General features: G+C 38.5%; 1 protein-coding gene across 1 annotated transcript; it reads right to left on the reverse strand.

The window, feature by feature from the left end:
- Positions 1-578: 578 nt before the first annotated feature.
- On the reverse strand, positions 579-25253 carry nsd1b (nuclear receptor binding SET domain protein 1b). The gene is made up of 24 exons (XM_079834323.1): positions 25154-25253; positions 24899-25063; positions 22692-23316; positions 21307-21451; positions 21011-21183; positions 19090-20920; positions 18888-19000; positions 18510-18792; positions 18219-18319; positions 18059-18104; positions 17338-17519; positions 16995-17126; positions 14139-14262; positions 13847-14047; positions 13181-13360; positions 12438-12594; positions 12149-12354; positions 10753-10865; positions 10399-10668; positions 9183-9299; positions 8954-9095; positions 8753-8859; positions 4719-4920; positions 579-4490 (listed from the first exon to the last, which is right to left on the reverse strand). The coding sequence occupies exons 3-24, from the start codon at positions 23040-23042 to the stop codon at positions 3970-3972; spliced, it is 5697 nt and encodes a 1898-aa protein (XP_079690449.1). The 5' UTR covers positions 23043-23316; positions 24899-25063; positions 25154-25253; the 3' UTR covers positions 579-3969.
- Between the last annotated feature and the right edge of the window lie 709 nt (positions 25254-25962).

Here is a 25962-nt window from a genome sequence, read left to right on the forward strand (position 1 = left end):
AATGGATTCACCCCAGATTCCATAAGAATTAATGTCAAAATTGAAATCAAATTATAAATTTTCTGCACTTTCAGGATCTTTTACAGAAAGAAAATTAAAATAGCCGCAAGAGTTTTGCATTGTGACATTATTGTCATGACATTTGTACCAAATTCTCACTAAAATTCTCATTACTGTAATACATCAATTAAATCATCCTGTCTGGACTATTTGTTTATTGTTATTAAAATCAGTATATATAAAGTGCAGTACAAGAAATTCTACCGTTATGTATACTTGTAGTTTACAATGTAAATATAATATTTTTGTGTGACAGTATTGAGAATAATCTTTTTTTTAAGCATAATTGTTGGCAAATGATAAGTGCATGTGCATTGTCATGAAGTTAATGTCGCAATGCAAAACACTTCAATGATCCCAAAAACTGGTTTCATTTTCTTTATGTAAAACATACATAACCCAAATACAACCCAAGCATTTCTTAAAAGTTTTTTTGTGTGAGATTTAATAGTTTCCTCTCACATTTGATTAATGTGAGGTAGTAGGTAGTAAAAGCAAAAGAAAGGATGCAGCAAGTGTGTATTGTTTTTTATTCTGTACAAAGCACTACAGAACAATTAAAATCTCTGACAAGGCAACAGATGTTTTCTCCTTTTGCTTGATAATTTGTGAAATATATATACTGAAGTGGAATGACTCTAGGGGCAGCATGAAAACTATTAAGTTAACAATTCTATACATGAATACAGTAAAAGAAAAAGAAAAAAAAAAAGAACACTTGATTAGAAAACCAGAAGAGGGAATTCAGGAGTGTAGACATGCAACAGGCCAAAATCATTTGTCCTATATACATTAGCTTCACAAAATATGATAGAGGACTTGTATTGTTGCCATGGATAGTGTTTTACACTTGTAATATGAGCAATCTCAGTTCAAATTGTATGCTGATTTAACACGAAGTCACCAAATACCAAAGACTTGACTGGGAGTGTTTAACTATCAGCTTGGCAAAAGTCTGTTACTTTCTCCCATATAGCTTAAATGTATAAAAAACATACACAACAGGATAGAACAGCTTATCATTTTGCTTGCCTAACTAGATTGCTCTCGTTGAGCAGCCAACATCTAAACTTCTGGCTCAACCACTGTGAGAGTTGGGACAGGACTTCCTGTTTGAATGTTTTGTAACTGTTGGATGCTGCAAGCGTTTCAAAAATCACACAGTTCAACTTTAAATTCGTAGCACAATTTACACTAGAGAATTCCTGGAATATTTGATGGATATGAACAATCAAAACAGAGGAACACTTCCTTTGTAGATTGCATCAAGCTCTTGTGGATTAATTTGAAGACATTTCTGGGACATTTCCTAAATTATCTAAAATAAATTACAAGTATTCTTGCTTTTGTCTCAACGTGTTAGCAGGCAAATTTTGTATTATTATACAAAAGTACTTCCTTCAACAAAACGATAGTCTTGAAATCTAAAGAAATTTAAACAGCTGGCTCTGTAATACGATGTGAAATATACAGGACAAGACAGATATTTGAATTGTATTAAAGTGCCCCTATTATGCTATTTTAAAGGTTCCTAATTTTGTTTTGGAGGTCTCCTACAACCGGTTTACCACCATCAAATGTCAACAAACGCTTTCATTTTCTTGTAAAATACATTGCACATTTTTCATGATTCACAGACTCGTCGGGTGAATCAGTCTCTCTAAATTCCTCCTTTCCACAAGCCTGCTCTGCTCTGATTGGCCAGACGGTCCAGTCTGTTGTGATTGGTCTACCGCTTACAGCGGATGTCGGAAACGAAACGCCTATTACCATAACTGAACTTCAGCTCCAGAGGCTTCCTGAATCCTCAGCGAGTGTACATACTGTAAAGACATCAGTTACGATGGCGCCGATTTTACCATAACAATCTGAGCGCGAGTCCGATGATGAAACTTTGGAAGAACTAGTTATTCAACCCGGACCTCCATTGCAAGGACGACTTGAGCAGGACGTACATTATGAGATGTTTCAACCGTAATTCCTCACCATCAGCATTAACAAGAGTATGTCCATCAACAAACCAGGTGTATATTTCTAATTTACTACGGTGCACTTGCAGGAACTGTATCATTTAACTGTATCAATAACAGCGCATACGCTAGAAAATTGAATGACTGATGTAACAAAATATCTTGCTCCATTCTTTATCATTACTCATAGTAAGAACGACAAAAGTTTAGGTAATAGTGTCCCACAGCTCCTTAGCAGAAGTAATAACCAATAGTAAAAACGTAATGTATTGCAGTAATGACGCAAGTTAGCCGGAGACCTACACAACATAACAAAACAACGTATTTTGAACACCTAGAAAATATATACATCGATAATCCATCATACTAGGTTGTGATTCTGAGGAACAAGCTGGTCCAAATAAAGTGGGTACTGTACCATCTTTAATGGACAAGCGTTTTGTAAATCCCATTTAGACCTCACAGAGATTTGAGAAGCAATCGTCAAAAGGTTGTTGTATCGTTGTGGTCATTTTAACCACTGACTCTTCACATCCTCATCCTTTGGGAGTGTTTACAAAGAGAATTTGCTTTTGCAGAGTGGAAAACAAGCGTTTTCTCCACACGTACACAACACGAACCAGCTACAGCGTTTGAGGGCGGGTGAAAGTAGACGTTAGCAGTCAGCCAATGAAGACCGTATACATTATTTGTTACATTGCTACGTATGCAAGTTAGGGTAGTAAGACTGGAATTACTAATGACTCGTTTCTGCAGTTAAGAATCGATTCTTTTTCTTTTTTTTTGAGGGACAATAACTTTATTTATTGAGCACTTTGATCTTTAAAACTGCAGATCTTTTACATTCACAAACAGCTTTTTTACTCACTGCATGAAAGGTAATATCTGAAAAAGCATAATAGGGGCACTTTAATTACCATCACCGAAGTATATTTCGGTTTTGATACAATGATGCGTACAGCCAAACACAAACCTTTCAAAGTATAGTCAATTTGATAGCATATACCAACATAGGCGGTTGACACATGTGCACTAGAAATATTCATCTTTGTCTAATGTCCGTGCTATTTTTCTCTAGAAACTATACTCTTTGTACTCTTTTAAACTAGTTGCAACATCTCTTAACCTCCTCTTTCTACTGTTAATGTGGTCTTCAGTAGTTTGTTGTTCCATCTCTTACATTTTTTACAGTTCGGCCCAGTGTTGCCACCTTGTGTACCATATTATTAGCGTAAATAAAGTACACGCGATTACAAAAGTCGGGCTTCATGTGTACAGTACGTGCGTACTATGCTGATGACGAAATTTACATCACACGCGCTGTATGCATATAGCATTCGCGTAAAAACCAAAGAATACTTCGGGCTTGAATATATCAACCACTTATTCAATAGTAAAATGTAACCTAAGCTTAGGTTCTGTACCATTTGCTCACAGAGCAAATATACTGAACAAATGGGTTTTGGTAACAGTACATATTATTTATAGTCATTATTATTTGACTCGATGAAGAAGGCAATGGCATTTCCATGGAAAAATATATTCCCTTCCCTCAATACTGTATCTTCAGTCTCTTCATTGTTTTTTGTGATGCTCAACCTGAAGCCAAATGTAGCAATAAATAATAAGATGGCCAAAATCTCATGACCGTCCCATGATGTTGTGAAGTGGATACTGTTCAATCATCATTTGAATCTTTTTTTTTAGTAAGCATTGTTATCTTCCTCATTGCAGTTAAAATCAACATCAAAATCGGCAAGAGATTACAGAAGGAGATGGGAACCGTTTTGAGTACCATCTTCCAGTTGTAGTGATTGGAAATCAAAGTACACTAGATACCCTCTAGTAGTGTGAGAAAATAAGAACCTGTCTAAAAAGAGATCTGTTGGGGAATTTAAACCCCGGGTCAGTTTGCTTCAATAGTCAATAGATTAAACCTTCATACTTCGGTTTTCTTCTTTATCCTCAGTCCCTCCGAATTATCTTGAGATACGCTCTTCTCACCATCCATTTCTAATTGCATCAAACGGTCTTCCTCTTCTTCTTTTTCTTCTTCTCCATAGGAAGAAATGGGTGAATATGCACAGTTTAAAGAGATGTTAAGTGGCGGAGGGCTACTGGGGGGGCTAAAGGAGACTTGAGGGGCTATCTCAGGGGGAGAGGGAGCCTGCGGGGCAGCCATAGTGTTTAGGGTTGTTGTGGTTTTGGCTTTGGCACCTCTGATGAGTTTTATAGGGTACGTTGTCACGAGTTCCGTGGGGCATTCCCGGATCTCGCCAGGCTCCAGGGGCTCGGGGCCGCAGGGGTCATGCTCGCTGCATGACAAACGTCCATCCAGTTTGGATATGAAAAGCATGCCGTCCCGATGTTCGACACAATAGGAACTAGGGCACATCTCACAGAAGGAAGCTGCTTCCTGTCCACACAAGTCACACTGATGCCAGGGACACTCCCAACGGCCTGAAACGCAAATTGAATTTGTTTCGTTCATTGTTATTGAACTACATTAAATCAACATTGAACTGAGTAGAGCTGAACAACAACACTATTGCCTTCTGTAGAGTTGCTTACAGCTGAATTAAGCCTGCTTCATTATTGAACTAAACTGAATCAACACTGAGCTGACTTGAGCTGAATAATGACTTTATGGTCAGTGAGCGGCCTGTTTGAGAATACTTCAAGACTTACCTGCAGGTCTCTTGGTGAGGTTGAGGCAGTCGGCATGGTAAACCTTAGGACAGCCTGGCCTCTTGCAGGACACAATCTGTCCTCCATCTCCACAGCTAAAGCACTCATCCTCTCGCACCTTGATTACTTCCTGCTTGGATTTGCGCTTCATCTGGGACTTCTTCTTCAGTTTACGGCCTTTATCGTCTGATGGGGGATTGTTCTGATAGACACAGAGTTGATGTCTAACTACAATCACTTATCAAAGCAGAAAGGTTCACTGAATTTGCAAGAATGCTTTGCATACTAAAACTTTATTGGGAAAAATCGGACAGGTTTACATTAGAAATGTATTGCACCTCTGAGTCCAGAGCTCAAAGGGGTCATGAACTGAGAAATTGAGCTTTTGACATATCATCATAGAAGATCAGAGGTGTCAAGTAACGAAGTACAAATACTTCGTTACCTTACTTAAGTAGAAATTTTGAGTATCTATACTTTACTGGAGTAATTATTTTTCAGCCTACTTTTTACTTCTACTCCTTACATTTTCAAGCAATTATCTGTACTTTCTACTCCTTACATTTTAAAAATAGCCTCGTTACTCCTATTCCATTTCGGCATGTTTTCATTCCGGCTTGTCATAAAATAAAATAAACTATCCAGATAAATCGCGCCATCCGGACAGAGTGAATTTGATTGTGGTTGGATGAGAAGGATAAACACAAACCATTCCGACACCCTATTGGGTTGTAGGCGATCAATCACGCCTGCACCTGCACAAATCACACACCATGAGCCAGATAGGGCGGGTTCTCGCGACGAGCACGCACTTTCAGCCAATCAGCGATCAGCAGGCAGACGTGCTTAGCCTCATTCATGACTTTAGCCGGGTTTTAGCGCGATAACTCGTAGCTGTATATTCCAGTGAATCAGTGATCGCTATGCCAGTGGCATAAATACACAGTAAGTTGTATCTACAGTAAAGAGTGGGAGAGTGACTCAACTCTCAAACGTGAATTACACCTGTGACTCGAAGACTCTTTATAAATATAACCGTGACTCCTGTCCATCGTCATATACACACTCAGGACATCTGCAACTTGCAACCCCGACAGATGCTGAAAGATGTTAAAATCAACGACTAATCCGTTTTGACTGTGCTAAGTGCATGTGCCATGTACTTCACGAAAGACATACTGTAGTTTTGTCAAAGCAAAGTGCAACACAAGGGTAAGCGCATTGTTGTTATGTATTTGTTGACGGATTATTGTACAGTATAAATGAATTACGCATTTTGACATTGGTGTGTGCATTAACGTGTGAAATGCCTGTTAATTACATAGCTTTTTCCAATCTCTATATTGGGCACTTTTTGCACGTAAATTGGCTTCTTACTGTTGACATTGAAAATATTGTGTTTTTCTGAGGGATTGCTGTTTTGACAGTTTCTACCTGGACATATAGTCATACGGTATTTGAACCGTTTTACTGGGAATTTTTTTTTTTTTTAATCATCAATGTTATGCTTTAAGGAGATAAAATGGTAACTTACTTATCAACATTGATTGGTATGGCAATAAAATAATATCACATTATTTTGGCAGTTAAAGTTTTGGGTTTTTTTCTTGGAGTGACTAGTTGCCTATAAGTATTGTAAGAGGTGCAAACTTGTTATCAATAACCAGGCATGTTATCAATAACCATTTTTAAAAAAATATATAAATGTACATTTGGTGAGGTTTTTGGGCTGGAAATTGTTGACCCAATCTGGCCACACTGATCACACATTCAAAAAATGGTTATTGATAACATGCCTCTGAATTTTGACTTTTTGCACCTTTACAATATTTATAGGCAACTAGTCATCAAATCTTCCACTCCATGAAACACATTAATGCTCAGTAGTACACAATATGGTTCTTTAATGTATTTGCATTGTCCTAAAATGCGTTCATTTTCAATGGGAATATATGCGGCTGAAACGCGTAGCCAAGTGCATCTAAAAATGTTCAAAATTAACTTTTTAATATAACATAGTCATTATGGCCTTTAGAAAAATGTTTTTTTGAGGAGGTGGGGTATGCACTGTGGCGCGGCCTAATCTTTTGTCCTTAAAGGGATACTTCACCCAAAAATGAAAATTCTGTCATCATTTACTCACCCTCAAGTTGTTCCAAACCTGTATGAGTTTTTGTTCTGAAGATATTTTGAAGAATGTTTGTAACCAAGCAGATAGAGCAACCATTGACTGCCATAGTAGGGGCAAAATGCTATGGCAGTCAATGGTTGCATATAATCTGCTAGTTACAAAAATTCTTCAATCTTCAGAACAAAGAAACTCATACAGGTTTGGAACAATTTGAGTAAATTATGTCAGAATTTTCATTTTTGGGTGAACTACCCCTTTAATGGCATTTTTTCCCCTTACATTACTTTTACTTTTATACTTTAAGTAGTTTTGAAACCAGTTACTTTTACACTTTTACTTGAGTAAAAAGCTTGAGTTGATACTTCAACTTCTACAGAAGTCTTTTTAAACCCCAGTATCTATACTTCTACCTGAGTAATGAATGCGAATACTTTTGACACCTCTGTAGAAGATCATCATACTATAAGAATATCCAGTAAGTTTCAGAACTGAAAACTTTCTTGTTAGTCCAAAAACAGCTTTTATTATTTTTTATTTTATAAACCAAACACCAGAGAACCACTCGTTGTGGAATGTGCCTATGTAGGTGAAAGACGGCCTCTGTAGAAGAAAATCAACGCCTACTTCATCATTGCAACTTTGGCCCCGCTCACTGGCGTGTTAGTGAGATGACGAGGAGAGAAGAGCGATACAGGATCACTGGAGTAAAAATAACATTACCTTCCAAAGGATCCTAGTGCTAGGAATGTGGTTATTTATTGTCAACAATGTGAATGTCTCAGTTGAGCATTATTTGTTTGTTCTGTACATTTCACTGTGGATTTGCAAACAGACTTTTATGATGTGGACAGTAATGCGACAACATGCAAGTAGCCGTGTTAATTCTAATGCTAATTTCTGATATGTAATGATTCATGTACAGTCATGATGCGCGTGGTGGGAGCGGCAGCACTGGCTGTAATCAACACTTTTCACGATTAGTTAAACTTGAGAGCTGTAATAGTAAAAACATGGTAAAAGTATTCGAGAGAGTTCCATATGTACTATTTAACTATTTCATATGCAGAGATGTTAGCCAATCACAGCAGTGGGCGTTTACACTGAAGTCTCACAGCAGACACGCCCATTCAAACAAAGTGTTCAAATCAGAGGCTAAAAATGCCTTTTATTTCTAAATTATGACTTTTTTTATGTAAAAATCATACTAACTAACTTATAAGTGCACCCCAGGAAACAATATAAAACAATGCAGTTCATGACCCCTTTAAATTAATTGAAAGTCTTTGGGATGTGCTGGAGGAGACTTTACAGAGTGCTGGACTCTTGTCTTGCCAACAAGATCTTGACCAAAAATGTATGCACCTCTTGATGGAAATAAATGTTGTGAAGTTATTTCCATCTAAAGGTTGCATTATGTCAAGGTTTTGTATTGGCAATGCAAGGGTCTAGCACTCTGTAAAGTCTCCTCCAGCACATCCCAAAGACTTTCAATGAATTTAAGGTCTGGACTCAAAGGTGCCAATTCATGTGTGAAAATGATTCTTCAGGCTCCCTCCCAACCATTCTTTCACAGTTTGAGCCTGATGAATCTTGACATTGTCATCCTGGAATATGGCCACGATGTGTCTTCCTACATGGCTGTTTAAGAAATTGAAAGCTACACACTCCATCAATTAGTGTTAGAAGAACTGTGGCCAAACATATAACATTCTAGAAACATAATAATCACAGCAATAATGATCCAATCATAGACTCAGCATTTGCCTATTTAAATCCAAACAGCAGTTTTCTTTGGCCGGGCAATGTATAGTATTATATGAGCCAAATCAGTGATCAATCTATCTCTAGTTATAACATGATGCTATACTATATAAAAGATAACCTCTGGAGATCATCTGCTTACTTTTGGCCTCACTCCCAGGAATCCACTGCAATTAGATGCACCACACTTGCACACTGTCTTCCCATTGCCCAGACACTCAAGGTTATAGTTGAATGTTAACTCTGTGCCTTTAAAGAAAATGCACATCAAAGTTTTTGTAAAAGCAGTGTAAATATCAGGCTGTACCACAGTGTCTTCTATATAAAAATGCATTTGACTTACCAGCAGGGATATCTGTAAGCGCAAAGAGCCCAACACGTGTGTCTCCGTTGACCGTCCATTTTTGGGTCTCGCAGTTTGGCTGGCAACTGTGGTTCATAAAACGGGCTTCATTTCCCTTGGGCCCGGCATCAATAATCCGATCCTTCCAGAAACCACAAAGCAATATATTCAGCTTCTATAACAGAAATCTTAGAAAACTGAAACTAGTGTTGTAGTTTTAGAATCTCACTTTGTCCAACGTAAGCATGTAGAAATTGCCGATATTGTTTTCTTGAGCATTTTTAATCCGGGCACGGCATTCTTCCTCGTCAATCACCTCTCCAACATATTCGTTAACAAATCCTCCCTTGGGTCGAGCATTAAAAACAAGACTTGATTAGAAAGCAGACTGGACAAACTAAAGCTAATTATATTCACATCCGTACTGGCTCTCTGTAGAGACATTATAAGGGGGAGGACTGAGATGGACTAATTGTTAAATATGCATGGGAAAAATTCTCAAAATATTAAAAGAAGTCAGTCTCTTTTTGAAAGTTTGTTTACTCCAAAACTGAACACAGGTTTTGGTGTGATTAGAGAAAGAGACGCAAAATTATGATATTGTTGATTTGAAGCAATTAGTTTAGCAAAATGCTAAGCATTATACAACTGGGAGGTATACTTTGTTTTCCGCATTCAACTTCATCTTGTGCACAGTTGAGCAGGCAAATGCCTTCAAAGTATACTTCATTTATTGTAGGGCTGCAACTAACGATTATTTTGATAATCGATTAATCTATTGATAATTTGTCGATTAATCTGATGAAAATCCGAACAATTATTATACCTTAACATTTTCTTCTAAATTAATAATTAATTTTAATACATTATTTTAAACAATGTTATTCAAAGCTCATTGAAGTATGTGAATTTTAACAAGACGCTTGTCAGAATATGCTAAATGGAAATACTCGTGGGACTATCTAACATTTACAGTTTAGGATATAACCATGTCATATGTTATAATAAAAGTTTTGCGCTGAGTGTAAAAAGTTTTTTCCATATGCGTTTGTCCATAGAAAAGGGTTATTCACTACTGTTAAGCAATGTGACAGGCTGAGGGTTTCCCAAGCACAGCAAGCAGACATGACTAATCGACAATCAAATTCGATTATTCGATTATCGACGATTATTTTCAGTATCGATAATGATCGATTTTATCGATTAGTTGTTGCAGCCCTAATTTATTGCGAGTGTGAATGGATACAATACGTAGTGGACCTTAAAAATAAAAATGGACACATGGACAGTGTGCGCAGACATCAGTGGACTGATGCCGAAAATTACGTCATGCTGACAGTTCTGGAAAACGAACTAAGGAAGTATACTTTCGGATTTTTGTTAGTGTGGTCTGCATGAATGATGTTTGGGTCGGTGCCCATGAAGAACATTCGAAATCAGCTCACCTTTTTGATGTCATGAGCACAGCACAGCCCCCAGCCTCGAGACAGCGTCCTGAAGATCTCCACCTGGCAGTACTGCCGTTTGGTGAAGCACTGGTTCTGGCAGTGCTCGCCTGCGGGACAAACCTGTGGGTGACATTCGTACAGCAGCATGCGGTTGATGCACTCTGAATCCATACCGCAGGGGTTCTCGTCTGTCGCTTTGCAGTTGCATCGGGGAATCTCCGAAAGGTCTGCCGAGATGATCAGCACTTTGCCAATTGGTTTGTTCACCTATTGGATGGACCAAGATAAGACTTGTACCGTCATAATATAAAGCTAGCAATCTCATAGTGTCTTGTATGGCCATGTAGCTACCTTAATATTCTTGTATGGTGGAGGTTTCTTGTAATTTCGTCGGTCCTCCTGGAGCTGCTGTAGTTCTTTCTCTGCCTGCAGTTCTTTGAACCTAAGTGCAGCGTCTTCCAAAGCTAAAAACATTAAACAGTTTGATTTTAGATATTTTCATTTGATCACTGATATCAGCTACACCAAGGGCCAGATTTACGTCGTCAGTAGATCATGCGCAGAATTTCCCACTCCCATCTGTGCTTTTTTGGAATTGCGCTCTCATGCTAATTTGCCCTGTATCGTAAATCTGGCCCCAAGAATCATGTAATACAGCTAGGTTTTTACACAAGTTGTGTGTGCAAATGTCACCTTCACAATCCTGGGTTTTGTGAATGGTTGCTAAGGCATTGCTACAAAGTTTCAAGTGTTTTAGCATATCTGCATAGGGTATAGGGCATAGGGCATAGCATAGGCAATGTATTTGTATATTTCCCTATTTTTGAATTTAAATGACCTTTGCCGTCATCTAACACTCACTTGCGTACTATTAAAAAAACTTGAATGAAAGTCGGTTTGGGCCAGTTTTGTTCTGGACCCTTTTGACTTTTGACAGTTTAAAGATTCTTTAAAATATCTCTTTTGTGTTCCACAGAAAAGTCAAACAGGTTTGGAATGACAGTAGCTAGATTTCATTCCAATAATGACAGAACTTTCATTTTTGGAGAACTATTACTTCAAAGGTCCAGTCCGGCTTGTGTTCCCTGACTCTTCCTCCCCTGCTGGTTCCATCCAGTCTCCTAGCCCTTCCGCCGGACCTGTCCAGTTCACAGCCTCTTCAACAGTTCCTTGGCTTCTGCCTCCTTCTCTGGTTCCATCCAACTCTCTGATTCCCCTTCTTCACTGGTTACACCCAGTTCCTTCAGCTCTACTGGATTCCTCCATCCCATCCCCTCACCCTCATCCTCACTCCCACCGGCTCCACTTTGGTCTTCCAAGCCCCCGGCTACGCCTTGGCCCTCCAGACCAGCGGCTTCACCTTAGTCTTGGTCTCCAGTCTTCCTGACTCTGTCCCCTTGGCTCTGCCCTGGACTGCACCGCCATGGACCTTCAAACCTCTGGCTCCATCAGGGCATCCCACTCTGCTGGCTCCTCCATTGTTTAATTATCTGTGTATTCATAACCCTGAGTTTCAGTTGTCCATCTCATCTTTTATGTTTGTTGTGCTTCCCAGCATTTCCAGTTGTTTAGAGTCTTTGTGTTGATAATTAAATTACCACTTGTGCCTTGATCAACGCCTCAACTCTCCCCTGCTTTACCAAATTATGACGTCAATGTGGTGATGTCTAATGAACTTTTAGCTTTGATTGGGCATTAGAAATAGCAATACCAAAACCAAGCAGCAATAATTAGTTGCAGAAGATACCTTTCTTATAGGTAGAGTCAACTCCCTTTCCCATTTTCTCTTTACTGTTGGCATCACCCTCCATGTAAGGGAAAACACGGGCTTGGTAAGTCCATAGGTAGTCGTTAGAGCCGAAGAAAAGAACTGGGAACTCTCCGACCTCATGTCTCATGCGTAGAATATTCTCAGGAATGTTTTTGGGATTGCTAACTTCAGCCGGCCACCATCTAACAAAGAGTAGACAAGAAACTATTGTGTACAATGACTGTCCAAACCAGGAATGATCAGGGTTGGTTTTGTGCATGCTGACCTGTAGCGGCCTACTTTCACCCACACTACCTCCTTGTAGTGCGGTTTCTTTCCAGCACGACAGTCGTTGCAGTACCAGCTGCCTTCTGGCATGTCGATGTTCAGACACTCTCGGTGAAAAGCCGCAGGACATGACTCACAACACAGCAGACTACCTCCTGTAGAGGGAAGTGATACAGATACAGGGAAGAAATATTTCTGATAAGGTCATATACAGTGAGCTTGTAAGGGAAGTTAAATGATTTAGTGCACACACTACAATTAGAGGTGCAAATTGTGATTGAAATTGGTGTCTATGGCCCTGTTTACTCCTGGTATTAAAGGGACAGTTCACCCAAAAATTTAAATTGTGTCATCATTTAATCACCCTCTAGTTGTTCCAAAACTGTATGAATTTCATTCTTCTGCTGAACCGAAAGAAGATATTTTGAAGAATGTCAGTAACCAAACAGTTGATGGGCCCCATTGACTTCCATAGTATTTTTTATATTATACTATAGAAATAAATGGGGCCCATCAACTGTTTAGTTACCCATATTCTTCAAAATATTTAATTTTGTGTTAAAGAAAGAAATTCATACAAGTTTGGAACAACTTGAGGCTGGAAGTGGTTGAAAGTGGACAAGCTCAAAACATTTTAGACCCCGTTTACACCTGTATTTAGCATCGTCCACTTGCGATCCGATCAACCAAAACGCATCTTAATGAGAGGTGTAAACAGGGCCTAATACAGCTGAATTAGACCTTCAGAGCAGACGAAGCACCAGCTGACGTTGACATGCTCGTGGTTGCGGCAGCCTTTTCTTGGTGTGAAGTGTTTGGGACACACTATGTTGCTGTCGGTGAGAGTGACACTCCCAGCAGGTACGCAGTCATCGTTGGCGTGATATGCCACAGGACATCTGATACAGCGGATTAGCTGGCCTGAGACACAAAATACAGAGAATTTCATAATAAAAGCACCCACATTTGAAATATGTGTTTTAGATGGTGAACACTAACATGGTATAAGTTTTTTTTTCATCCATATCAGGCGAAATGTGATATTTTTGTCCATGCTCATTTCCTTTAGTTTTTAAAATTTGATTACTTTTGTCACTCACTTCATATGAATCGGTATTGACCAGAATTGTAATATCGGTTTACATCTAGTTTGCAAAATAACATCTTAATGCTTATTCACACTGCTCCAACAAACAGAGCATCCAAAGATTGTTGCCATTATGATAAGGTCTCACGTAATTAAAAATAACCACTTTATGGACCCACACTTTATGGACTGACTCTTACACATGTACAGATATTGCTGTTCCCAAGTGGAAATGTTGGTGTTTTTTAGGGCAGTGTGAACAAGCCTTCATTATGTAGCATCACCTGATCGAGCACCTAACTGCTCTAAGCACAACAAACCTTTAGATACGGACAGACTGGTAGGGTTTGTGATGAAACACGCCAGGCAGACGTGGAGAGGGCACCGAAAGGCCCGGTTCAGAGGTACAGTGGGTGCATGGCTGGCAGCGCACTCCCCATGGTAGAACTTCCCACATCCAGGAAGCATACAGCGCCTGACGTCCTCACCCAAGCTCTTACAAGCAAAGCATGAGTGTATACCTATTCAAATATTCACAAAACCAGCTGTCAAAAGCTGTAAAATTACTTTAAGACAAATTGTAGGTGTGTGAATTATGAAGCAGGCACTCACCAGACGTGCACTCCTGACATAAAAATGTTCCTGTGGGAGGCTCGTTCAGACCAGTGCATTGTGGGTGAAATGCCCCACAGCATTGCCCTTCGCACAGAAGGAGATCTCCCTGCTTCTCACACGCCTTCAGAAACAGCAGAGGAGGAGGTCATTGAGGCATTTTATAATGTACCATAGCTATTGACTACTGAATTTAGTGAATTCATATTTTAAATGATTAATAAGTTTGCTAAAACATCCTAAGATGAATCACTTCTTGGAAACATTTTAGTCTTTTTTTCCAATTGATAATGTCATTTGATGGGTTTTTTTTAATCTTATGGGATGCGTCTGAAAACTTGTTGCCCCGCTCGGGCCTTATCAAGCAATGACTTTGTAGGCAGCGTTTGCGCACAAAGGCACCCCACGAAACAGATTTCGGACGGAATTCTGGGGCAGCATAATGGTTTAATGATCTACAGCAAAATAGAGTGAGCTTTGGTGATAATTAAGCAAATATTTAATTACTACAATTTAATTACTACTCGCTAGAAATGACATCGGAAGTGGAAAACGTTGGTCAAAAACATAAATTTACACACAAACTGACCACCAACCGCAACTTTCAGATGCCATCTTTATTTTTTTTTTAGCTTAACAGAATGAAAAGCACAGGATTGTGGGATATCAAAGGCAGCAAAGAATATGTATATACTGCCTTAAAAAAATTATCAGATGAAGGTATCTCAAGAGACAAGAAGTGAAGCTAACATTGGATTCGGACATGCCTTGAGGCCTTCCTACCATCCTCCGAATGCATAATTTTTCAAGTTCTTCACATGTTTTCATTGAATTTCCTGCATATTGGTACTTACTAATGCATTTGACTGACTGACTGATTAGAAGCAGTTGTATCGGTGTACCCAATAAAGTGGCCATTAAGAAATAATAAAAGACTATTTTCAAGAGTTCTTTTTACTGACCTCTGAACTTGAGCAAAAGTTTTCAGACACAGTGATGGTGACATTTGCTGGACTTCACCAATCAATTAGTCCATTTAAACCCCGCCCCTTTCTTACTATCATCTGTAACCTTGAATTCAGAACTGCCTCCAGCCAATCAACAACCAGTGGATAAAAGCAATTCCCCAATGTACTTTTTTTTTTCTTCCATTTTTGCTAATCCGTTTCACTCACTATATTGCCAAAAGTTTTGGGAAGCCTGCCTTTACATGCACATGAACTTTAATGACATCGTATTCTTAATCCATAAGGTTTAATATGGAGTTGGCCCACCATTTGCAGTTATAACAGCTTCAACTCTTCTATGAAGGATTTTCACAAGGTTTAGGAGTGTGTTTATGGGAATTTTTGACCATTCTTCTAGAAGCGCATTTGTGAGGTCAGGCACTGATGTTGGACGAGAAGGCCTGGCTCACAGTCTCCGCTCTAATTCATCCCAAAGGTGTTCTATCGGGTTGAGGTCAGGACTCTGTGCAGGCCAGTCAAGTTCCTCCACACCAAACTCACTCATCCATGTGTTTATGGACCTTGCTTTGTGCACTGGTGCGCAGTCATGTTGGAACAGAAAGGGCCCATCCCCAAACTGTTCCCACAATGTTGGGAGCATGTGATTGTCCAAAATGTTTTTGTATGCTGAAGCATAAAGAGTTCCTTTCACTGGAACTAAGGGGCCAAGCCCAACTCCAAAAAAACAACCCCACACCATAATCCCCCCTTCACCAAACTTTACACTTTGCACAATGCAGTCAGGCAAGTACCGTTCTCCTGGCAACCGGCAAACCCAGACTTGTCCATCGGATTTCCAGTCAGAGAAGCGTGATTCGTCACTCCAGAGAACGCGTCTCCACTGCTCTAGAGTCCAGTAGCGGCGTGCTTTACACCGCTGCATCCGTCGCTTTGCATTGCACTTGGTGATGTAAGGCTTGGATGCAGCTCCTAGGCCATGGAAACTCATTCCACAAAGCTCTCTACGCACTGTTCTTGAGCTAATCTGAAGGCCACAGAAAGTTTGGAGGTCTGTAGCTATTGACTTAGCAGAAGTTGGCGTCATCTGCGCACTGTGCGCCTCAGCATGCGCTAACCCCGCTCTGTGATTTTACATGACCGACGACTTCGTGGCTGATTCACACTTGCTGTTGTTTCCAATTGCTTCCACTTTGTTATAATAACATTAACAGTTGACCGTAGAATATTTAGTAGTGAGGAAATTTTACGAATGGACTTATTGCACAGGTGGCAACCTCTCACGGTACCACGCTTGAATTCACTGAGCCCCTGAGAGCGACCCATTCTTTCACAAATGTTTGTAGAAGCATCTGCATGCCTAGGTGCTTGATTTTATACTGAATTCAAGGATTTGGAGGGGTGTCCCAATACTTTTGGCTATATAGTGTATGTGCTACTTCTGTTTAATCGTGACTTTAAGCCTTTGAAAACCGCCCACACTGAATACAGGTTATTGTAAATCATCGTAAGCCTAAGTTGATCGTAGAACAATTGGCACCAATGGTCTCTATGATCAACTTAGGCTTACGATACTTTTGGGAAACGCAGCCCAGGCTGTATCACAATATGATGGGTAATTACATACATTGCATGAAGAAATAAATCCTCCAAAGGGAGACAATAAAGGTTAAATAATACACAGTGATAATAAAAGTTCACTCCACAGCTATAACGATAACAACATAGGGGAACAATATCAGTGGATCTTTTGAACAATGAATGATAATGAAAAATGGCAGCCAATCAGAATTCACCTGACTGTAAAGAGCTTGAGTATTTAACGCAGCAGATGACATAACTGTCATCATAGTTATCGTTCTAGGGTGTAAATGGGCCTCAACACACCTACCTGACACACATTTTCCTTGAGTGAGATGCTGCCACCTTTCTCCTCTGAGAGCCTTTTATTATCCGAGGGTCCTTCATCAGATTGTGAATTTTCTTCTCTTTCAGAACCCAAGCCATAACTAGATCCAAACATCTGAATGAAATGCCAGACATTTAGGTCATTCAATTAAGTGAGCATTTAGAAACATTTATGTTTTCACATGTTTTCATTGAATTTTCTGCATATTGGTACTTACTAATGCATTTGACTGACTGACTGATTAGAAGCAGTTGTAAGGGTGTACCCAATAAAGTGGCCATTAAGAAATAATAAAAGACTATTTTCAAGAGTTCTTTTTACTGACCTCTGAACTTGAGCATCTGAGCGCTTCTGAGCCATCCTCCACTGATTCTGGGTTAACTGTATGAGGCATTTCAGGGGCAACTTCCATCTCCATCTCTGTGCTTTTTAGTATTGGGTCAGTTGGTGTGTTGATGGACTCGGAAGACAGCTTGTTCTTACTTTTTGATAATTGTTGTCCAATTCCTTCATTTACAATACAATTAAAGATTGTAAAACAAAAGACAACTAAGGCACCAAATAAACATATAAAAAATTATAAAGTTCAGTGTCAGCATATGTCAGTTCTTTTAGTGGCCCAACAAAAGACCAGTTTTAGATTTCCAAAATATTATTGGAGATTTGGAGGCTTATTCAGGTTTCCTCTATTATTTGGGTTAGTTCACCCAAAAATTCTGTCATTAATTACCCACCCTCATGTCGTTCCAAACCTGTAATACCTTTGAATATCTTTGAGTATCTTCGAAACACAAATTAGATATTTTTGATGAAATCTGAGCATGTCAAATAACATGCTTAAAACATAATTTTCTAGATTAACTAGATTAGATTGTTGTTGAAAATATAATTGAGGGACATACATATTTTAGTACATCATTAAATGACCAGGGCTGCATGTCAGGAAAATGTGGCCCTTGAATTGTCTCTGATTGTTAACTATGTCTCTAAAACAATCAAGTCGTCCAATATATTAATGTTATATGATTTTAATAAAATAGTCAAACCTGATTTTGTAGATTGTCCAGATGAGCAAATCTTCTGTGACTTCACCTGTGAATGATAATGCTATTAGCCCAATTTTCCTTTGTCCTTATGTTCTTTAGACTAAAATAGCAAAAAAGTATGTTTTTTATAACAATTATTGATAAAACAAAGTTATATTACCTTTCTTTTAGGCATGAGAATTGGTTCAGCTTCAATGGAGCTTTCTAGAATCTTTTTGGTGGGTTTCCGTTGTCTCTTTGTGCTTAGACACACACCATCACCTATTCAAAATAAAAAAATAATGAATAATGAAAAAAACATAGTAAAAAGTGGTTCTGGCTTGCACTAGGTCTACGTATGACCATTGCATATGGTAAAACAATGTGTTGGAAATGTTTGAAAAATAATAAAGAGTCATACATTTAGTGAATTTCTTCATAATTATGTAAACCTTCAGAAAAAGCTACTCACCAATGGCTAAAGCATTTTGTCTTTGAAGCTGCTCCATATGGAAAATTTCAGCACATGGTGATGGGTTTGTTTCTGGAGGTGGAGTTAGCGTGTCAACAGGCAACACTTGACTCTCTTGACATGCCGTGGTATTTATTGGAGGAGTGCTCTGAGACATGTCTTCTGGAGGAGGAGTCTGTAATTCTGGCAGGGACCTCGACACACCTTGCTCTGTTCCCTGTGGATTCTGTATACTTTCGCCAGATGTTTTCTCCACTGGGCCACTGCAGTTGTGGTTTTCGACCTATTCATAAGTTGTCAAAAAATTGTCCGACTGTTAAAGCGAATTAAACATACACATCTAACTTGAACTTAATTAGCTAGCATAAACTGAGCTACCTTAGTAAACGACTCAGGTTTCTTTTTTGCTTTCTTCTTAGTAGAAAACAATTGATCGTATTCCTCTGTCCATTCTATGAGTCTTTTGCTAGGTTTTCTAATACGTTTACATTCTGTGAAAAGCACAAACATTTTTGAGCCCACTTAATGACTTCACATAATTCTTAGATGATATTAGCATTGATTACATTGTCTACCTTACCTGTAGGGGTGTCATTTTTTTGACAGTTGGCTTGAGTATTTTCTAATGCATCGATGGAAGTAGCCTTCTCGGGCACAAAAGAACAAGACTTATTTGTGCCACCCACCAAAACGTCACAATTTTCTGAGGGTAATTGTTCTGTCTCTTGAATACAACTACCTTCGTCTGCATGTAACGCTTTGACTTGGCCAAACTTCTGCCAACGCTTTTTGGGCACATTAGCCGAGAGCTTGGTCTCTGGTTCCTCTGAGGGCAGGTGATGCTCAGATATCAGTTTGTCAAATGAATCTTTGGAGTGGATGTTTGCTGTGACCTCAGTGGTTTTCTTTTTTGAAATCATTTTTGTGCTATGTCTTTGAGCATTTTTTAAAACTGTAGAGTTTAGCTGATTTTCCGGGATAATATTTGTCCCACACTTCAGCTTCATCTTCTTCTGCTTGGATGTGATTTTGCCCAGTTGACATTTCTGTGTAACTACTGTGGTCAACTCACCCTTCATGTTCGGAATCAGTGATGGCTCCTCTTTAATAAGTTCATTTTTTGGTAATGGCTCTATTACCAATGGGGTTCCATCTTTTTCCCGGCTATCGTGCATATCCTTGATCATCATTAGGAATGTGCTAAACTTATAGTTTGCATCAGGATGAAACGACAGAGGCTGGCCACTGTCTTCATTTGCTAGAGATTTGAAGGTTATTTCTTTCATGTTCTCCATATCTTCCATATTTAAGTGCAAAGATGGAGTAGAACTAGAAGATACATCAGAAACGTGACTCTCTTGTTTGAATTTGGATGAATGAAAGGCAACAGGTGCTTGAGATATCAAAGAAGTTTCTTCTTCAGATTTGACTGAATGTTCATTGTCTTTACAACTCAGATTGGATGATAGCTGGGTGCGTGTGCTAATGTTCGAGTTCTCTTTCAGATCTCTGCTTGCCGTAGTTGGCATCTTCTTTGAGGGGGCATTGTTGTCTACATATGTTGTTTCAGGTAATGTAAAGTCTGAAGAAGATACACAATTCTCCGCATCAACATTTGAGGTTGACTCTTGGTTTACCAGCTGTTTCTTCATCCACTCTTCCTCCTCCATCGCCTTCAGTGCTCTAGTCATCAGGCGACTACTTGCCGGAAGGCACTTCACTCTCCTACCGAGAGCTTTCCTGGCTTCGGTAGATAGATGTTCAAGTCCGGTGATCTGATTGTCCTTGGATTTCATGCCTGCTGAATCTGGCATCTTAATTTTACAAGATACCTTCCCAAAAGAACAATTCACAGATTTAATTCCAGCACGACCAAGTCCCCCATTGACTTGACCTTTTCCTGTTTTACTGAACCAAAGGCCACCCTGGTTCTCCACATTCTTTTTTATTTCTTTGTCATTTGTAATGGGAAGCTGGCTTGGGGTTGAGTTTGATTGTTCGATATTTGATATTCGCTCAGAGCTTTTGGGACATCTGCGGATCTGTGGTACCGAATCAATGTCAGAGTAGGGACTGTCCAACCCTTTCATAATCTCATCCTTCTCGTAATGAAATTCCTCAGATGTTTTCAAATATGTTGATGACTTTCTTTGTTTCTTTTTTTTTTTAGACCCCTGATTATGTGGTAAGGTGTTCAGGTGGTCTTTTTGTGTAACTTTTCCATTGCTCAGAAGACTAATGTTGGGTAATTCCACTGGCACAGACACTTTGTTTTCTGTGTTATTTGTGGTTCCTTCAGAGATTGTTTTGGAGAAGTCTGAGCATGGAGTGGTGACCCTTGGCTTCTCCAGGAGAAGTGCTTCTGCTTCAACCACACTAGCTCTCCAAGAGTTCAGTAAACGCTTGGGTATCTGCAAAGTAACCCAAGAGTAACAATTTCACAAGGGTTTTAAAAACGTGTCACAATATCCATTTAACTGAAAGGATGTTTCAGAAATTACAGAGTGTCTGGCATTTTCATCTTGTTGGCGTCCACTTCCTCTCACAAAAGGGAGATTGTTAAACTGATATCCACCCACAAATATATGAGTAGATCGCTCAGGAACCCATGCTTGTTCTTCAGGTTCCCCAAATGTCTTGAGGAAATACTGATGATTGGTCCTATCTGGTGGCTCTGAAACACAATCGAACAAAGCAATTCAAGGAAGGACAATACACATTTCTGTGGGTGGATTATGTGGAAAAGTGCGACTGAAAAGTATTAGGAATAAGGAAACTTCTGTGGTTGTGTACTTACCTTTAATTCTGTGGTAAACTCCCTCAAATGGGTGAACAGTCACCTGACATGGCCACCATGGTCTACGGTTGAATTTAGCCCATATAACTTCACCCTCCAAATATTTCACTGGTGGTAGAGCCTTTGTTTTCGATTTTTTTGTCTGCTGGTAGACATCATATATACATTATGTTAATTATGATAAAGAACATAAAATGATATACAAGGAAACATTTTTTATCCATCCCATACCACAGTATTTTAAATTCATTCACTGATTGTTTCTTTTTTTAGTCTTTTTTTTAATTTAATATTTGTATATTATTATTCTATTATTGTCATTGGTGTCGTTATTGGTTATATTATATTCTTTGTTAACCTTTGCCTTTGTATTTGCTTTATTTTCCCCTTGATTTCATGTATCTCTTTACCTAATTAACATTCTATATTATTTATTTTAATACTTAAAATGCCATATGTTTTTTTTAATACCATAAATGCCAGACAATCATACCAATAAAGTTTTGACTATATTTCTGTAGGCTTAGGCTACACCAGTGTGTGGCGATAAATGAGCATCTGTTTTCATTTTCAAATGAAAAAGTAGACACAGTTAATTACATGTTTATTATTATACCTATTTAATAATGTAGTGTATTAATTACTAGCCGAAATGAATAAATATTATAGCCTAATATGTTAAATTCCCATAAAGTGAACTTCCCATATAATTCCCATAAGTGCACCTACAGAAATAAAGAAATAAAGAGTCATATATAGCCTATATCTATACATTGCGCAGATATGGATATCGGAAATGGGTATCATTTCTATTACTAATATAGCCTATAACAGGCTACAATATAACAGGCTATAATATAATATAATATAATATAATATAATATAATATAATATAATATAATATAATATAATATAATATAATATAATATAATATATCCATGTCTTAATGCCACATTGTCTGTCATTGTTAATTCAAAATAAAATATTTATTAATAATATCCATTTCTGATAATCTTAGATTGCTATGGTCATGCAGGTTTGTTTACACATTAAACTCAAGGCCAAAAGAAAAGTACTTCAGCAAAAGAAGTCATGCTCACAAGAAAAAATATGTTTTTCTTGAGGCCATGACCCCTCACTGCACAAAAATATTTCCTTTAAAAAAAAATATTGAATATAATTCATTGAATGTTTTAGCATAAATAGCATATTTTTTTAAATAAATTATTATATTGTTAGATAATAAATTATTGATAATTAAACATGTATTAATAACTAAAATGATGTACATTGACATGTTACTCATTTTAAAAGCTTGCGGAACAGTTGATTGGCATATGAAGAGATATCTAATAGTGTTGGTGGTGGTTTGAAGGTGAACTTGCCATCATAATCCCAGCAGGCCCGCTCACAAGAGATGAAAGCCCACAATCACTTTTAGACTTGTCTTCAAAGACGACTTCTTGCCCCAAGGATGAGCGTGCCTTTGAAATTTTGCTTCTAGGCTTGGCATCCAATTTTGTCTTCAAATTTGTATTTGTTGTATGCTCTCTTGTTGAGCCACACGAGGCTCTTTCCAGCCGAGAAACTGTCTCTGTATCCATAACTTCATCCTCGTCCTCATCTTCAAACAGAATTGACTCAAAGTGCAGTCCATTTGCAAATGGACTGGATGAGTCCAGACTAAAATCAGGGCTGGGTGGGGACGTGCAGCTGTCAGTCACACCTGCATCCATTTTGAGACAGATGTGTCAATAACTCAGCCTGGCTACCACGCACCAATCTTGAGTTCATCGTCCACACATAGTTCCATAAGCCTGTCAGACAGAGGCAGGTCTTGATCCCCAAGGGTCAGATCTCCAAGGCTTTTCTAGCGACAATAAGTAAGTAAACTATGGATCTTAAAATTTTAACCCACGGACAGATGAGACAGGATGGGCCAGGGTCAAAGCCAAGTATCTGTCTGCTGATGGGTGATGTTTTCCATATACTGTCAAGCAGATCCAGCACCTGTGAACAAGTACGGCAATTTGTTGAATTACTGAGATTAAGCACATGTGACCGAATCATACCGGCACTGCTCCATTATCTGAAAAAATTTTTTTTATATACATTTAAGCATTCTCTTCATCATCACTTCTGTATGTGTACAAATCTTGAACTGTTGTTTGCAAGTTTATGAAATTTTGCACAACTTTGACCTAAATTTGCCTCACATATCCATCTAAACCTTTGAACTAAATAAGAAGAATTATATATTTTATATTTTTATCTAATTACATATTTTCACTTATTTATTAAGCCAAATCCAGTATTGGGATCTGTACATGTTACTGTGAGGTTCCTCCTTGAATATTATATGTGACCCTGGACCACAAATACCAACAATACATTGTATGGGTTAAAATGATTGATTTTTCTTTAATGCCAAAAATCATTAGGATATTAAGTAAAGATCATGTTCCATGGAGATATATGGTAATTTCCCTACCATAAATGTATTATTAGTAGTAATATGCTTTGCTAAGGACTAGATTTTTTTACACCCTCAGATTCCAGATTTTCAAATAGGTGTATCTCGGCCAAATATTGTCCTATCCTAACAAACCATACATCAATGGAAAGCTGATTTATTTATATTATAAATCTCAAATAAATAAAAAAATGGACCCTTATGACGATGGTTTTGTGGTCCAGGGTCACATAGGCTATGTCCTGCTTTTTGAGTGATTTTTATAGATTGTTTATTGGTAGAGTAAGAGAGTCCATTTGTATTCTCTATAGAAATAGTTTTGTAACCTTTTCCAGTCTAGTAAGTCTCAATGACTTTTTTCAGAGATTCTCAGAAATCTCTTTTGACCAGAGACCCATGTTTACGTCCATTCAGTAGGCTAATACGAGCTGTTAAACACACGTGCACTTGATTTTTATCCAATTATTTAAAACACCTGCTCCAATTAATTATTATTGAACAATTTAATTATTAAGATATCAATGACCTTACTTTCCCCAAAAAAGGATATTTACACGTGCATCATTTTGCTCAATAAATAAGTGAAATATAGGGGAATACAAATATTTGTGAATCATTTATTTAATTAGATTATCTGTCTGTGGTGGGATTTGTTTACAATGTCGTGGAATTTTATGATTAAATGAAGAACATTTTACAAAGTTCTAGCGCGACTGCACGTTCGGAACGGATTAATTAGCTAAGTACTGCTTAGTGCTTACTATTCCGAGTAGGGAAGTATGCATGCCATTTCGAACATGCTCCATAACACAGGAAGGAACGCAGGAACGATAGCGGGCGCACATATATAACAGCGCGAGGAGTGAACTCTGACTGACACATGAATTCACATAATGAAGTATAATATGCATAAGATACAGTAATAGCGTACATGTAAAACTGGCTGCGCTGGGCTCATTGTCACGCGTGCTAACCTCATTAATATTTATAAGCTATTATTTTAATAATATCTCTCTCCCGAACAAACACCAGAACGAGTTCACAGAGTTACACCGGTCTATTTCGTTATTTTAAAACATATATAATGTGATGCCTAAGGAAACCCCGATAGATTCTTACCATTTAAATGTTGGCCAGTGTTATTCATTTTGAAAACTCTTCGTTTGTGCGCGTGAAATGACCTTTTCCCCCAAATTGTGAAAGTGGATGAAGAAAATCCCAGCCGCAGCTGCAGTAGTAGGCCAGAGAACCTGAGAACACATTCATGCTATCATCACTCTACCCCTTCAATACAAAAACACACCAAACACATGCATTATAACACTCGCACAGAGAGGAACCTTTCCAGTGCGCGATGTCTGAGTCACAACGTACCTCTGGGTTACGATGCGGACGTTGTACTTTTCATTTTCAATGATTATGGTTTCCTTGCTGTCGACCTGCCCCTGGTTCTGTTTCAAGCCCGTGACTGTATGTGTCTATGAACAGCAGCCAATCGGCACGGCAACCCAACCCCTTGCGAGAGGAGCTCTTCTCAACTCCTGTGCTTCACTTTATCCCAAAACACAATTATACATTTTAAAACGCTCAAATGCACCTTTAATCGAACATTTGGTATCATTTTAATATTTTTTCCCACTCACTTTGCAATATACTTTGCTTTTGTAACGGACGTTTCTACCCCTTAAGTGATAGGCTTTCCTTTAGGTGGTAAAATCCTATTCTGAAATAAACACAAATGTAACACTTACACTTGGAAGCTCGTGAAAATATGCGATTCTAGCCTACTCAAGTTCAGTGCTCTTGCTCATTCAAGATGGAGTCTGCTGTGTGCTGGCACAGGCCACAAAGTGTTAAATTTCGATTTGAAGTAAGGCTTTTATACATTCAAGAAGTTGTGACTCGTCTTTCGACGCTTGTTTACATTAGAGTTGATGAAATGACAGTGCGCGTGAAGACGCGCGTGCGTTCGGCGCTATAAACAATGTAGCATATGTAAAGATATAGTAGGCTACTAAGAAGATTTTGTGTAATAAAGACACATATTGCAGCACAACGCACTTCTCCGTTTCATTCAGTCACATCTCTAACATGATATATGGAAATGACATCGAAACTGTGTTAAGAGTTGGACGTGTAAATATATAAACAGCGCGTTTGTTTTTCTGTGCCGTGTTTTATTT

The sequence above is a fragment of the Gobio gobio genome (assembly GCF_949357685.1).
Source record: "Gobio gobio genome assembly, chromosome: 14".
Lineage (NCBI taxonomy): Eukaryota > Metazoa > Chordata > Actinopteri > Cypriniformes > Gobionidae > Gobio > Gobio gobio.

Excerpts from the sequence above, each read along its gene's own strand:
- nsd1b (XM_079834323.1), bottom strand. The coding sequence starts at position 23,042 with ATGGATGCAGGTGTGACTGACAGCTGCACGTCCCCACCCAGCCCTGAT. Across the intron at positions 10,866-12,148 it reads TGACTCTACCTATAAGAAAG|CTTTGGAAGACGCTGCACTT; the intron begins GTATCTTCTGCA and ends TAATGTTTTTAG. Across the intron at positions 4,921-8,752 it reads TCCTGGGAGTGAGGCCAAAA|AACAATCCCCCATCAGACGA; the intron begins GTAAGCAGATGA and ends TGTGTCTATCAG.